Source organism: Salvia miltiorrhiza, chromosome 1 (assembly GCF_028751815.1).
Source record: "Salvia miltiorrhiza cultivar Shanhuang (shh) chromosome 1, IMPLAD_Smil_shh, whole genome shotgun sequence".
Classification (NCBI taxonomy): Eukaryota; Viridiplantae; Streptophyta; class Magnoliopsida; order Lamiales; family Lamiaceae; genus Salvia; species Salvia miltiorrhiza.
In genome coordinates this window covers 52,257,181-52,272,732 of record NC_080387.1, presented here as the reverse complement: position 1 = coordinate 52,272,732, position 15,552 = coordinate 52,257,181, and the positions used below count along the sequence as shown (strand labels likewise).

At 38.7% G+C, this 15,552-nt stretch overlaps 3 protein-coding genes across 6 annotated transcripts; 2 read left to right on the top strand and 1 right to left on the bottom strand.

Annotated features, from left to right (window-relative positions):
- Positions 1-1,323: 1,323 nt before the first annotated feature.
- Positions 1,324-6,986, top strand: LOC130992171 (putative DEAD-box ATP-dependent RNA helicase 29). 2 transcript variants are annotated; one of them, XM_057916725.1, is made up of 12 exons: positions 1,324-1,556; positions 2,208-2,654; positions 3,173-4,334; positions 4,435-4,492; positions 4,604-4,711; positions 4,884-4,941; positions 5,304-5,377; positions 5,552-5,604; positions 5,782-5,863; positions 5,993-6,049; positions 6,200-6,335; positions 6,461-6,986. In XM_057916725.1, the coding sequence occupies exons 2-12, from the start codon at positions 2,279-2,281 to the stop codon at positions 6,835-6,837; spliced, it is 2,541 nt and encodes an 846-aa protein (XP_057772708.1). In that variant the 5' UTR covers positions 1,324-1,556; positions 2,208-2,278; the 3' UTR covers positions 6,838-6,986. The 2 variants fall into 2 exon arrangements, with proteins under 2 accessions (XP_057772708.1, XP_057772699.1); XM_057916716.1 differs by having other exon boundaries at positions 2,203-2,654.
- A 1,053-nt stretch (positions 6,987-8,039) lies between these two features.
- On the top strand, positions 8,040-11,723 carry LOC130992805 (chaperone protein dnaJ 10-like). Of its 2 annotated transcripts, none has more exons than XM_057917564.1 (9): positions 8,040-8,357; positions 9,591-9,650; positions 9,768-9,850; positions 9,932-10,215; positions 10,326-10,484; positions 10,569-10,747; positions 10,842-10,922; positions 11,126-11,245; positions 11,370-11,723. In XM_057917564.1, exons 1-9 carry the CDS (start codon positions 8,271-8,273, stop codon positions 11,448-11,450), a joined length of 1,134 nt encoding a protein of 377 aa, XP_057773547.1. In that variant the 5' UTR covers positions 8,040-8,270; the 3' UTR covers positions 11,451-11,723. The 2 variants fall into 2 exon arrangements, with proteins under 2 accessions (XP_057773547.1, XP_057773539.1); XM_057917556.1 differs by having other exon boundaries at positions 11,108-11,245.
- Positions 11,131-15,207, bottom strand: LOC130992896 (F-box protein SKP2B-like). Of its 2 annotated transcripts, none has more exons than XM_057917663.1 (5): positions 14,704-15,204; positions 13,202-13,550; positions 12,984-13,125; positions 12,322-12,709; positions 11,131-11,471 (listed from the first exon to the last, which is right to left on the bottom strand). In XM_057917663.1, exons 1-4 carry the CDS (start codon positions 14,925-14,927, stop codon positions 12,336-12,338), a joined length of 1,089 nt encoding a protein of 362 aa, XP_057773646.1. In that variant the 5' UTR covers positions 14,928-15,204; the 3' UTR covers positions 11,131-11,471; positions 12,322-12,335. The 2 variants fall into 2 exon arrangements, with proteins under 2 accessions (XP_057773646.1, XP_057773647.1); XM_057917664.1 differs by lacking the exon at positions 11,131-11,471 and adding an exon at positions 11,539-11,556 and having other exon boundaries at positions 14,704-15,207.
- Between the last annotated feature and the right edge of the window lie 345 nt (positions 15,208-15,552).

The following is a 15,552-nucleotide window of genomic DNA, read 5'->3' as shown; positions in this document are numbered from 1 at the left end:
GCCTTCAAAGTTGTGAACCTCTTCCAAAACGGAGCTTCCCACAGTCGAGTGCTTTATAACCAAGCTGGGGACAGATCAGGGAGGTAAAGGGAGGCATCGGGAAGGAGGGGGAGAAATGAAGGCGGAAGGAGAACCGAGGAGACGGGCGGCGGAGGGGAAATGGAAAGGCGCAGGTGAGAGAGAGAGAGAGATAACAGAGCGGCGCAAGGGAAGTGAGGGATTAAGGGTTTGGCTGAAAAGGGGGTGGGATTATTTAGGGAGATGGGCTTGGGTTTGGGCTTAAGGAGGTTTTGGGCTTGAGCTGAAAAATAAAGAGTATTGGGCCAACAATCCACATGCATCAAAGTTTTTATAGCAGGGAGTATCCACAATTTCAGTCTCCGACTTTTCGCTCTTCAAGATTCCGTCCAGATTCTGACAAGGGTAAATCCCCTCAGTCACCGGCCACCACGCCCAGGTCTGGCTCCGGGGAAAGCTATAGAATCTGAAGACCGCGAAACCAAGTTCCCGGATCGGAAGGTTGAAGAGAGTTCGAATAAGTTTGGCTGGAGAGAGAGAGTTGGGGCCCACCATAATAAAAAATTAAAAAAATATATTTTTTCTAACAGTGTTAATGTTCGTTAAGTAGCGGGGGTATTTGGTGCGATTTTAACACGTTGAGGTAGTAAACAACTCTAATCATGACTATAGGGTCCTGTACGCGATGAGGACGCCATCGATAAGGGAGAATTTGATATTTAACCCTATAAGTATTACTATTAGAGAGCTACTGTCAAGATGTTTACAACAATATTTTTGAATTATCCATCGAATTTTGGACAATCAAGTTATTGGCTAACGAATTTTTGGAGTCGGGTCAAATTTTAAAAAAGTAAAAAATTTATGTATTTTTTTTATTAAAAAATAAATTTAATTTAAAATCAAAATTTAAGTATAGTTTATTACTCCATGTAGGCAGATAATTCTAAATTCTTTATACTATTTTCAGAGAATTATTATATATTTTTTTTACAAATATAGTGGGAAGTGAAAATAAGAGTGAAAAAAAGATAAATTAAGCACTATATATCATCTAGGGCTGTCTAAATGGTTAACGGTTTTTGGATAATCCAATAACCGAACCGAAATTCTCGGATTTGGGTATCCAATAATCGAAATTTTCGGTTATTGGATCGGTTTCGGTTAGTGCTTTTGTAAAAATTTCGGGTATCGGTTAACCCGATAACCGATTCGGGTTAACCGAATACCCAAAAATTATTTAATCATATATATATATATTTGTAAGTTAAAAATTAGTAGAAGTTAGATAACCCTAAAATCTTCAGCCCGCCTCCTCCCTCCTGAATCCCGTCAGCTCTTCAGCCTGCCTCCACCCTCTCCGACCGTCCGACGCTAGTCACCACCTCCGTGAGCCGCCCTCTGTCCGCCAGCCTCCGTCTGCTTCTTTCGTGATTCCAGGCTTCCAGCCGGCCTGCCCTAAGCGCGAGTCCAGTCCAAGCCGCTCCACCACTTCACCGCGCCACGCCGCCGACCGTCTACCGCCCGTCCGCCGCCCAGTAAGAGTCTTGTTAGTTGATTTTCGAAGTGTTTATTTATTATGTGGAAAATATTAAGAGTATCTTGAATCATGAATCTGATTCGAAAGTCTGATTTAGATGAAGATTAATGTATTTAGATGAATCATTTTATTGAATCAGTTAATGAGTTCAGTACATTGGTAGTTTTGGTGGAATCAGTTTAGTACATTGGTAGCAAAAATCATATTATTTTGTTGAATCAGTTTCCATCAACTAATTGCTGATTTGGTGGAAAGATGGAAATTCTTGTGCGCGAGATTAGTAGTTTAGTACATTGGTAGTTCTGAAAACACAAAAAATACACACATCATATTTTTATACAGTGCCATACGTTTTTTCCACATCAAATTCGGCGTATCATAGTGTATTTATTTGAATTTAATTTTTTAAATGGGTATTTTGGATACCCAAATAACCGAATCGGGTAACCGAAGCGGTTATTGGGTAACCGAACTCCTAAAACGGTTCGGGAACGGTTATTGAAATATGGCAATTTCGGGTTCGGGTAACCGAAATTTCGGGTACGGGTAACCGAACCCGAACCGTTCGACAGCCCATCAACAAACAATATTTTATTTTTAAATGTAGAGTTTTTTTTCTCATAAACCCTAAAACCCATTTATAGCACAGACCAACCGAAGGCTATTTGCCATCTCCCACACTAAGCGGCGCCGGCTATTCCATCATCGCTTGCCGCCGCCATGATGAGAGCCGGAGGTATTCTAGCTGCTTCGAAGACGGAGTTCAAGAAAAAACAGGAACAAGCTAAGAAATCGAAATCATGCGGATTCGAGTCCTTGGGACTAAGTCTTAATATCTATAATGGGGTGAAGAAGAAGGGTTATAGGGTTCCGACGCCCATTCAGAGGAAAACCATGCCGTTGATTCTAACAGGATACGATGTGGTCGCCATGGCCCGCACCGGCTCCGGAAAGACCGCGGCCTTTCTGATTCCCATGCTCCAGAAGCTCCAGCAACACGTGCCGCAGGCTGGAGTGAGAGCTCTTATTCTGTCGCCCACGCGTGATTTAGCTCTTCAGACTTTCAAATTCGCCAAAGAACTTGGCCGCTATACAGGTAATTGGTTAAATTTTGTTGTTAGCGGTGTGATTAGATGGATAAACGGAATGTGTTTTTTGTTTGAGTGATTTCACGAGTGTTGAGAATTAATTCTGTTTTAAGCGTCATCATGTTAGCATATCTATAAGCATAATGTCCCCTGTGATTTTATTCGTATTTTAGTGGTAGGAGTTGATCTTGCTTAGTTATGATGGTGAATGTTTGGAATGCTGTAAAGGCACTAGTGTGTTTATATGTGTTAAAGGTTCAATGCGATAAGAGATGTAGGCTGCTATATAAATGTTTTTGGGACGTATGATTTCTTAGAGTTGATTTACTTCAACTGTAAGTAATTATCATATTCGTTAGTATGGTTGCATTTGACACCATTTGAGGTATATTGAAATGAGTATAGAGAAACGAGCTGCCATTCTTGAGTGGCTATATTGATTTGAGTTGATTGGACAGAATCTACGTAAAGGTGCACGATTGATATGCTCATTTTCATGTACGTATTCGTTGCTTTTTCTTTGTAGGCCTTCGTGCCAGCTTACTAGTTGGTGGTGATAGTATGGAAAACCAATTTGAGGAATTGGCACAGCGTCCTGATTACATAATTGCTACTCCTGGTAGGCTCATGCATCATTTGGAAGAGGTTGATGACATGTCTTTACGTACTGTGGAATATGTTGTTTTTGATGAAGCCGACTGCCTCTTTAGCATGGGATTTGCAGAACAATTGCACAAGATCCTTGCACAACTGAGTGAGAATCGTCAAACTTTGCTTTTTAGTGCAACTTTACCTAGTGCCCTTGCAGAGTTTGCGAAGGCTGGTCTTAGGGATCCTCAACTAGTCAGGCTCGATTTGGAGACGAAGATAAGTCCGGACTTGAAGCTTTGCTTTTTCACTTTAAGGGAGGAAGAAAAACGCGCTGCAGTGCTTTATTTGGTTAGGGAGCATATACGTTCTGATGAACAGACTCTAATTTTTGTTGCAACCAAATATCATGTTGAGTTTCTCTATGCTATGTTCAAAGAAGATGGTATCGTGGCATCTGTTTGTTATGGGGATATGGATCATGATGCGCGTAAGATCCATGTATCAGAATTTAGGGCTAGAAAAACTATGTTGCTGATTGTGACGGATGTGGCTGCGAGGGGAATCGACATCCCTTTACTTGATAATGTAATCAATTTCGACTTTCCGCCGAAACCCAAGCTTTTCGTCCATCGTGTGGGGCGAGCTGCAAGAGCTGGTCGAACAGGCGCTGCTTATTCTTTTGTTACATCAGAGGACATGGCTTATGTATTAGACCTTCATCTCTTTCTCTCAAAACCAATCAGGCCTGCTCCAACAGAGGAAGAGCTGCTGAGAGATATGGATGGTATTATGAGTAAAATAGATCAAGCAATGGCAAATGGAGACACTGTTTACGGGCGGTTGCCCCAGAGACCTATAGATCTAATTTCAGATAGAGTCCGAGAAATAATTGATTCATCTGCAGAATTGAGTACTTTGGTGGGACCTTTATCGAAAGCATTTGGCTTATACTCAAAGACGAAAGCAAAACCTTCCAAGGAGTCCATTAAAAGAGTGAAAAAATTGCCTCGTGAAGGTTTACATCCAATGTTTAGGAATGTCTTGGGTGGCGACGAACTAACTGCTTTGGCCTTTTCTGAGCGCTTAAAAGCATTTAGGTATGCCTTAAATCAACTATCTTATCTGTATTTTAGGACTGTATGATTGTAATTGTGTCTGTTTTCTTATCTCTCGCCGTTGCATGACCTATCTCAATAGACCCAAGCAAACCATTTTGGAAGCTGAAGGCGATGCTGCAAAATCAAAAAATCATCAGGTAATATATTCTCGTCCATCTTCTCACGTGCTGAATGTTTTTATTCGACTTTTACAAAAAATCATTTTGATTGCCATCTCCGCCAAATTTGACAATTAAGTGAAATTTCAGGGATCTGCTAGTCAATGGGCTGATATAATGAAGTTGAAAAGAGCTGTTCATGAGGAGGTGATAAAAAAAGTTCAGCGACAGCGTTCCAGAGACGATGATGTTAGGAAGGTGATATATTTAGTAAAGTATTTGTAAGTTCATGATGGACTGATTTTTCGTATCCACCAATAAACTGCTTGTTGCTTGGTATTTGTCTGAGACGATGTTTAGAGTATGCGGATTGATGCCACTTCTTCTTTATTTATTTATTTTTCTTCCTAATTTCTTTTTGTTCTTGTAGGAAACTGAAGCTGAAACTGATGCTGATCATTGTCCTTCAAAAAGCAAGCGAAAACAAGGTGCACGTTACATTATATCTGTCAATACATCTATTTTTCTGAGCTTCAAATGTTATATAAAATTATGTGAGTGAGAGGATTAGATGGAACTCAGGGAATTCCTATATAAGTTGGAAATAGTGCTGCCTGCATATATTGATTGTTGGCTAAAAACAATTTAACACAAATTAGTTGTGGTTTAAGAACTTGGTTTGTGGCAAATGGATGAGCAAAAGACATGAGGATATTTATTTTCGTTTATTAAGTTTTTGATGTGATTGTCTTTGGCATAGACATATTGATGCTTGGTGAGTTTCACAATTTAAGTAGATGGACATTAGCACAATAATTTGACTGTTTCTCTTATTTTTTGTTCTGTGCAGTATCCGGCACCAAAAGGAAAGCACAGAGTTTCAAAGATGATGAGTATTTCATAAGTTCTGTGCCCGTAAATCAGGTTAGTTTGATCAACTTCACACCATACCTGTCACTTTGATTACCTTGTGTAATTTACACTCGCAGAACCGCTTGCTTAGTAGCTATTCATCTGTGATAGAATAGTTTTTAATACTCATTTGATTTGATGGCCTATTATATTGAGATAACATTTTTGTATCTGTGTCAATTACAGCATTTTGAAGCAGGACTTGCAGTGAGAGGTAACCAAGGCTTCGAAGCAAATAGGTGAGTGTGTTATTTGATGATAATTGTATATATCTTGGTATCTTCTTATAGCATGAAATCATCCAATCCTCGCTTACTGTTCCCATATTTCACTCCTTGAATATGGCCCAAATTTTGCAATCTAGTGTTCATTTGACTTTCATATGCTAATGGGGATTGACTGATCCTAATAAACAGGTTGGACGCTGCAGTTCTCGACATAAATGCCGATGATGGTTCAGGAATGCAGAAGCAGAAATCTACTTATCACTGGGACAAGGTACTACAAGCTGTTCTTCCAATACCAATATCTATTTTGCAATTGAATATAAGAACAAGAGGCACCCACGAGCACATGAACAGAGCATCTTGATTCTAATTTGACGTGTGTCATCCTTGTGTTTTGCAGAGAAGCAAAAAGTATATCAAACTGAACAATGGAGATCGGGTAACAGCCAGTGGGAAGGTACTTTGTCCAATACAAATTAGTTGCCTAATTTGAAGAATTTCTCAATGTTATATTGCGAAGGTGTAAAGAAAATTATGCCGTTTATGTTCATTTATTTGGCTCGTTAACTGTTCGCGCATTTTGTTTGCATGTAATTCTGGCTCGCAGATTAAAACAGAAAGTGGTGCGAAACTGAAAGCCAAGAGCACTGGGATATACAAGAGATGGAAAGAAAAATCACACAGTAAGGTATCTCTTAGAGGAACAAACAACAGCGCTGCAGATGGAGCTGCTAGTTCATCAGGTAAATCTTGAACACCAACCTACTATAGCGCGATTGTACCCAACCCCTACCCCCCCGAGGAAATCACACCATTGAAAACACAATCAACCTCTGTGTTTGATCATCTCGGCTTCTTGTTAGGACAGGTGCTTCTGGTTTTCGAGGGGACAACCGGAGATTCAAGGGTGGAAACCTTAAAAGGCCGGTGCCAAATGCCCATGTCCGTTCAGAGATCAAAGATCTCAACCAGGTTAGTAAGGATCGGCAGAAGAAGGCCGACCGCGTCTCGTATCTTAAGAGCCAACAGAACAAGAAAGGGAAGAAGTTTGGGAAGAATAGCAAGAGAGGAAGTAGCAATAGAGGAAAGGGTGATGATAGAGGAAAGGGTGGCAATAGAGGAAAGGGTGATGATAGAGGAAAGAGTGGCAATAGAGGAAAGTTTGACAATAAAGGAAAGTTTGGAAGCAAGGGAAAATTTGACAATAAAGGAAAGAGTGGCAATAGAGGTAAGGCCAAGTACTAGGGTTGGATTCATTATAACCTGCATGAGCTTCAATTTAATGGGAAAAGATGTAAATTTTGGCCAAGTTATTACTGATTTAAGTTGTATTCAAATTTTGATATTTATGTGTTGTTATAACATTCCATCAATGTCACATGAATTTTGCTTTTTGACTTAGTGTTCGAGTAATGAGACTAGATGATATGCATGAGTTCACAAGCTACAATTTGCAAAGTTGCAACTTCGTATATTGTTACGATATCCCACATCGGTTCCACATGAAAGTGTGGAATGGTATATAAGAGGGGGTCAACCCTTTACCCTTGACCATGGTTTTGGGTTAAGTTAGGGCTCCCTAACTTATATGTCTAACATATATATAATCAAATCTTGCTAAGAAAAGAGAAAAGATTAGTATTGTATTTTTTTTTTTAAAAGAATCACTTATGTAACTCAATGATGTGAACACATTCTACAAATTGATATCTTTAAGTTGAAATTCTAATTTTGCTTTTTGTAGAAGAGCAAGGTTGTATTATTTATTTAATCTTTCAAGAAATCCATGTTTTTCAGTGTGTAGGGGATCCTTTGTGGGGTTTTGAAGAAGATACGATCTAAAGTTGAAATAAACGGGATCTATAAGGGTAAAAGAGATTATTGTTTTTCTTTTATTATTTTTAAATTTGATAAGTTTTGGAAGGTTGTATTGAGAAAAAGATAACCTACTGTACGAAAACACTTTTAATTTATTTTTTCTGCGTCGAGTTGAAAGTAGTTGGAATACAGTTAATGTTGTATAAATAATAAATGTCTAGAAAAGAAGAAACTACAAAATATTTCAAGTCACCGTCACATCATTTTCTCCTTTAAAGATAAGACCGTAAACCAACCAAATAAATTTCACACAAATTTGGCATTCATTACTATAAAGATTATATCGAACAATTAAATACTACTTGAGCATAATCATCGTGAAATTATGTTGAAATTTTCCAAATTTCACTTACCTCATTTCTTTTCGTTATTTAAGTCTAACCTTTCCAATGTCAAAATATATCGAAATTTGACTATCGTTGATGATACATAACTTATCATTGAGCTTTTTTTTGGGACTACCATAAAATTTGAAAGACAACGAACGAAACACTTGGAATAATTTTGATTGGAATTAAATTTTTAGCACTTTAAAATGAAGAAAGGAAAGAAGAAAAAAAAGTTAGAAGCAATGGACAACGCATCGAAAATGATCAGCGCCACAAAGTGACAGTTAAAATACTGTTTTCCTCCCGCGAAAAAGCTTTTACAAAAAGTGACTTCATTACCTGGCTTTATTCAACTGGAAAGCCCCAACTCCAACATGCCCACACCTCCCCCTATTTTTTTTCACGCTACTTTTCTTCGTCTGCTCTCCTCTCTGCTCCAAGATCACACTTTCTCCATATTCTCTGCAAAAAATGGTTAAAGAAACTGAATTCTACGATATTCTCGGCGTCAGCCCCGCGGCATCAGAGGAGGAAATTCGCAAGGCCTACTATCTTAAGGTTCGGATTGATTTGATCTTCATCTTCTCGCGCAGACGCCTTTTTTATTTGTTAAGCAGCTGATTGTTCTTGTGCAGTTTAGCTGATTTTGTACTATGAGATAATGTGCATTTGTGTGCGTGTGTGTGATTGACGTTGATGAGATGAGTGAAGTTTTTGATGGGTAATTATCTTGTTTTGAGGGTTTATTTTGCCATCAAGGAGTGATGTGGATCATAAATCATCAAGTTTTTTTCAAAAAAAATTGCATTTTCCGTAAATATGTAGCGAATTTGGGGAGAATCCATTGTTATTACTTGTATCATGAGACTTATGTGTGTCTGTGTGTGTGTGTGTGTGTGAGAGAGAGAGAGAGATAACGATGATTAGTTGAGCGCAGTTTTTGATTTATTTTGCCTTCAAGAGTGACGGATAGTAATTCATCAAGTTTTGGGGGGATTTTACATAAAAATATGTTTCAAATTTGGAGAGAATCCACTGTAATTACTTGTATCATGAGAATAGTGGATGCGTGTGTCAGTTTTTGATGGCTTAACTATTTGTTTTAGAGGCAGTCTTGTTTGCTCCATGGAGCACCGTGCTCCATGACACTAACACTTGCATTAAATGACACTAACACTAGCACTATCTTGAATGACACTAACACTATTTTGTTTTACAAATGACACTATCATGTTATATAAATAACACTGTTTGAAATGACACTAACACTATCGCGAATAACACTATCATGTTAGTGTCATTTAATGCAAGTGTTAGTGTCGTGGAGCACGGTGCTCCATGGAGCACAGAAGAATTTGCGTTTGTTTTAAGGGTTTACTTTGCCATCAAAGAGTGAGGAGCATATACCAACTTCAAAAGTAACTACAGATCATAATTCATCGAGATACTTGGTCCTTTCCATAAATATGTATGAAGATTTGGAAAAAAAATTCATTGTAATCCAACAATTCTCCATGATTGAGGGAGTTCATATTCTTGATAGTTTATTGTTCTCCTCTGTTCTTGCACATTCATCTGCAGGTCTAATGATGCAATTATGAAAAAAAGGGTTCAATCTCTAGTAATTTGAGTAGATCTTCAAAGAATTCCATCAAGAAATTTCCTGATATTATCATGTTTGGATCTATGTCACAACATTGGTTGATCCTTTCTTTTTCAAGTTGATGATAATATCAGATATTCAATCAAACTTTGTATACACGCGATGTTTAGCGATCTTCATGTTTGCAGGCGAGGCAAGTTCACCCCGATAAGAATCCAGACGATTCCCAGGCAGCTGCCCGATTTCAGGCAATCCCACTTCATCTCTTCATAGCATTTTCTTGATTGATTTAACTTGCTCTATTACATTTTGAGATACTACATATTATTCTTCACAACAATGAAGTTTATCCTTGCTGTCATCAGGTGCTAGGAGAAGCTTACCAAGTTCTGAGTGATCCATTGCAGAGAGATACATATGATCAGAATGGGAAGAATTGCATATCTAAGTAAGTTTCTTTTAGAATTTGTGAGTTTTTTTTATAAAAGGAAGTGTGAGTTTCATTTCCCATATTCATTCCTTCTTGTAGGGAGACAATGCTCGATCCAACTGCTGTCTTCGCCCTCCTGTTTGGGAGCGAGCTTTTTGAGGATTACATCGGCCATATAGCAGTGGCATCAATGGCCTCAAGTGAACTAGCTGGTGAGGGTGACAATCCGGAAAAAGTCCACGACAAGCTCAAGGCAGTCCAACGAGAGAGGGAGGAGAAGCTTGCTGCGAAACTGAGAGACTTCCTTCAGCAACATGTTGGTGGTGACAGAGATGGATTCATCAGAAAAGCTGAATCAGAAGCAGAGAGGCTTTCACATGCATGTTAGTATATATCCAACAAATAAATTCTCTTGACGTCTGATCATCTTTCAAGAACACGAACTAGGAGATTCATATACTCATCTTTTCTGCTGAATGATAACTACCTGCAGCTTTTGGTTCTGAAATGTTGAATACCATCGGATACATATACACGAGGCAGGCAGCGCTGCAGCTGGGGAAGAAAGCCATCTATCTAGGGGTGCCGTTTGTGGCTGAGTGGGTTCGCAACAAGGGACACTTTTGGAAGTCACAATTCACTGCATCAAAAGGTTCTAATGCGCCTTGATCCTCTTGCTACTTCATCTCCGCCTGTACTTTGTCTTGTCAAAGTCGGTTCAACTGCCTTCTTGCAGGTGCTTTTCAGCTTCTGCAGCTTCAGGACGACATCAGGCGCCAGTGCAAGATCGAGGGCAGTGGTGAGGAAGACGACGTGGAGGCTCATTTACGACAGAATAGAGAGACGCTCATGAACTCGCTATGGAAGCTTAATGTGGTAGACATTGAGATAACTCTGGTGCATGTCTGTCAAATGGTTAGTTCTATGCAACATTTTGTCTTTGAAAACAATAAAATTAATAATGGACTCGAAACAACGTTTCTGAACTCAATTTCTGTGCATTTTGTAGGTGCTGCAGGATGGCCGTGTGAGAAGGGAAGAGCTCAAAATGCGAGCCGTCGCTCTGAAAAATCTAGGGAGAGTTTTTCAGGTAGTTTTCTTGCACCGTTGGTGGCATGCTGTGTTCAAGAATGTGTGACTTGATCTCATATATCAAGTTTCTGATCAACTTTTTTCAATTTTTTGTTTGGTGTATTTTATTCATTGACGAAGTTTTGGATCACAAAATCTAACAAAAGAGGGTGTGTGTGTGTGGTTTTTTTTTTTTTAAATCAGAATCAAAAGTTTATGCAGAATGGTGGAACATCAAAGAAGAAAGTTGCTTCAGCAGATGAAGATGACAGCAGCTCTGATAGCAGTGATGATGAAGACTCTCACAGACCACTAAATTACAGGACTCCTCTTGTTACACAGGTCTCTCTCTCTCTCTCTCTCTCTACACATATATATATACACACACATACTTGTACATTCATTTGAATCAGATAAGCAGCAGAAGCAGTTGAGTCTCACTGTGATTTATTTCCATTTGTGACAGGGCATCGGCAGGCTCTTCAGGTGCCTCTGCAACCCGGCATTTGACGTTGATGACGATGAAATTGTGTACAGAGGAAGATGAGTGATCAACAGATTATTGCTTCTGTTTATACAAGCCTGGTTTTGTTAGAACAACTAAATGGTGTTTTAACTGAGGCTCACTTCATGTTACAAGAAAGTGTCTGTATCTATACAAAAAAAAAAGAAAAAAAAGAGGCATTTTGATTCAGGTATTGATTATTTCATGTTTTTTGTTTAGGAGAAAACCACAGTTTCTCATTTTCAAGAGCGTGTATGTAGGTTTGCAAGAAAAACTGAAATTGATTCTGTTTGAAATTTTGCTTGTTTTCCATTATATTTGAAATGATAATTCACAAAACAGATTTTTATAAATCGAAAATAGAGTCCAAATTCTGGTTTGGACACCATAGAGAGATTATGTCAGTAAACTATTACTACTACTATATTTTAAACTGATTTTAATTTTGCGACCAAAATCAAAGTCAACCCCTTAATTTCAAACTGAATTTTGTTTAGTTAAAATTCCAAACTGATAATTATTCAAATATTTTCTCGGTCAAGCCCATATGCTTTTATCCTTTAACTCTCTGTCTAATTTGATCTCAGTAGGAAAATCAGAATCAATAAAAAATCATTCATTCATTTATAAAAATTGTAGTATGATTTGAAAATCCGGGTTTAATTAATTAATTAATATATGTTTATAAAATGAAAAAATGAACTTATATTTTCCTAGACGAAGAGAGTATAATAATAGGCGGAATCTTTTGTGGTTTTCAAAACCAAAATTCGGCCACTATTCGATAATTTACAGGCTATTATCCGAAATAAAATTATATAAATAGAGAAAAAGATTCAACCAAATCCATTTGCATTCAGACAAAACTTCTATAAGCACAGCCAACAACCCAAGGAAAGTCTGAAGTTCTTGCCTCAACAGTGAAGTTCAGTGAGCCAAGTGAGGCAGCGCCGTCGAGCCACGGTGCGCCTGGACAGCGCAAGCACAGTGCACGGACGTCAAGTTGAGGCAGCCGCTGATGATCAGCGAGTGACGGCCCGAGCACGTATGGAGCGCAGGACACAAGTCGCACAGCGCCTGCACTGCTGGAGGCGTCAGGGCGGTGCACTGGCTGATATTGAGATTCGTAAGCCCCTCCTCCTCGTTGTACCTGTTCTTCACGGACGCCCACACCTCGTGCTTGTTCTTGACCCGGCTCTGTGCTAGTGAGTACATGGCTCGATCCGTGATGTTCTGGCAGTAGTAAAGGCCGAGGGACCTCAGGTGAAGGCAGCTGTCAGCCAGAGCTATCACGCTGTCGTCTGAGATATCAACGAACCAGCACGTGTCAGGCCAAAACGCACGAGAAAATAGTAGCCCGAAAAAAGAAAAAAAAAATCAAAGGCGTATAATCAGCAAGAAAGTTGATCTATAAAGCAAGACCAAATGCAATCAAAGTTCATCTTAGAATAAACCTAGGTTTAAAAATTCATTGAACAGGCCGGGTAAAGAAAGCTCGTATATTCAGCATTCTTGATAGCACGAGACGCTCACTAAAGCTCGATTTTCACATATATAGTAAACAAGAACGATTACCGGTTATGAGAACGCATCCACACAAGTCGATAGCTCTGAGATCGGGGCAACCGTAGGCCAAGCTCTTTATCCCTTCGTCACCAACTCGATCACACCATCCGAGGTTCAAATATTGCAATCCGTTGCAGTTGTATCCAATGGCCTACACAAAATATGGTGAAATGAAATCGATGAAAACACTTCACATGTCATGAAACGAGCAATATTTTTTACAGTACCTTTAGGGCCCTATCAGATGCAGTCCCAACACATCCACAGAGATTTAGAGATTTGAGTTTCCTGCAATGGCCGGTTAGATATCCGAGAGCAGTGTCGCTGAATGCCGAGCAGCCACTTATGTTCAGCTTTATGAGATTTGGACAACCACGAGCTATGGCATACAAGGACGGGTCTCTGAGTAGGAAGCTCTTGCTGAGATCCAGCTCTTGCAGTTCATGGCAATGGCTCGCGATTTCCTCAACAGCATTGTCTTGGAGCTGAGGCACGTCTTGTCGTAGAATCAGCGATTGCAGTTTTGTGAATTTGGGAGCTAGTGATAGGACCAAATTGTTCATGTTTCTCTTGCACCTGAGGAAACATAAATCATAATCATCATCATTCATCGCCATCTCAATCAAACGCTAAACCAACGGCACAATACACTCTCTACTGCAACAAAATGAGAAATCTTTCGTGTGCGTGTATTGGCATAGTGGTAGAGTGATTAACCCCTGAGGCCAAAGGTCTCAGGTTCATATTTGAATCCACAGTTACATGGTCTTTTAAAATATTTGTTACCAAAAAAAAAAAAATGAGAAAACGTCCTGTTTGTCTCAACAGAGATGATGAGTTAAACAATGCGATAGATCACTAGAAATGAACCTCAGCACCATCAAAGATCTCCGGTTCAAGTTCCTCCCTCCACAATCACACAGTTCATATATGCTAATATGAAAAAGTAAAAAACGATCGAAACAACCAATCTTCGCATGGCCTAGTAGAGTTTTTAATCTATGTGGAGACTCATAGAGCTGTCTGCAAGTACTTGATACACTATCAAGAGATGAAATGAGAGTGTAAAGAAGTTCTCTTATGCCTAAATACACAAACTTTCACCAAATTCTGGTTTCGCACATGAACTAGAAATCCTCCCTTCAAATACATGAACATTCAACTAGTTCATGATCATAGTAACATGATCATCAAATAAATGTTAACAATAATCTAATAGCATTGCAAATAATTTAGAATAGGGGGATTCCGCCTAAATACACGAACTTTAACTCAATTCTAATTTTACACATGAACCAAAAATTGTCTTCTAAATACACGAACTTAAAATTATTCTGATTTTCACACGGTCGTCAATTTTTGTTAAATTAATGTCATCGTGCCTAGCTAAAAAGTTCAAACTAATGCCATTAATATTATAATCGGCTGAAATGGCGTATAAATCCAACTATATCGTTTATTACATCGGTCGTATAAGCCATGCAGATATTTCAGGCGTATTAATTTGGAGGCAATTAACAACGGTGTAAAAAATCAGAATTCTAAAATTCAGTTAGCACCTAGCTCTATTTGCAGTCAAAATTTTAAAGTTATACATGGATCTTGATCTTCGAAAATATGCCATTACAAATTGCTAAAATTTGTTATTCAAAAAGTAGAAACACAAGTAAATATTTCCAAAGTCTAGAGAAAATATCTAGATAGAGAGAGAGAGAATGTGGATATATACCAAGAGAGAGAGAGATGAGTGAGGCCCCAGCAAAGGGCATCTCTCCAACCACGGCAAACCCCGGCCGCCGCCACCGCCGTCCGATCATCCAGCAGAGACAGAATCCTCATCAACAGCTCCACCGGTATATCCTTCCACTCACTAAGCGTCACCCCGCCGCCGCCGCCGCCGCATATAATCTCCATATTTTCAAAGGAGAAATCAAGGCCCTCTGCTCCTCCCATTCTCTGATTTTCCTCACGCACCCTCCTTAATTATATAGAATCCAAAAGCATAAAAGCTAAAGATCATAAAGCTGCTACCTTTTTTAATTCTGTCAACCAGAAAATCAAAGGATAAGCAAAACAATTATCTTCCGCAATATATATACTTTAATATTTTCTTGAATGATATTTTGGGACTGCTTCAATGAGCGTGAAAAATATGGGGGTGGAGATTTTTTTTTTCTTTTTCGAGATGAGTCAAATATTGAAATTGTGTCTTCGATTGTTGTACGTATCGGTCGCTTTTGAGAGAGAGGGAGAGAGAGGGAGAAGTCCACGTGTTGCATGAGTAGAAGAGGTGTGCTATTACAAGACTCAAGACGTATATATCTTTGTCATTTTATATTGATATTTTAGTTATGTTCTCACTATTTTTCGCAATATTGAATTATCGATTTATCACTTATAAATTATTAATTTTGTAGTGTTAAATGTTAATTATATGAAGTCGGTTATTTTTCGACTTTGAAAAGTTGATAGAGCTAACTGAGTGACATGACCTACGACTTTACTAATTAAAAAATCTCCGAAGTTAAAATAAAAATATAAAATATATAATATAAAATCGATAATTTTCAAATTTATA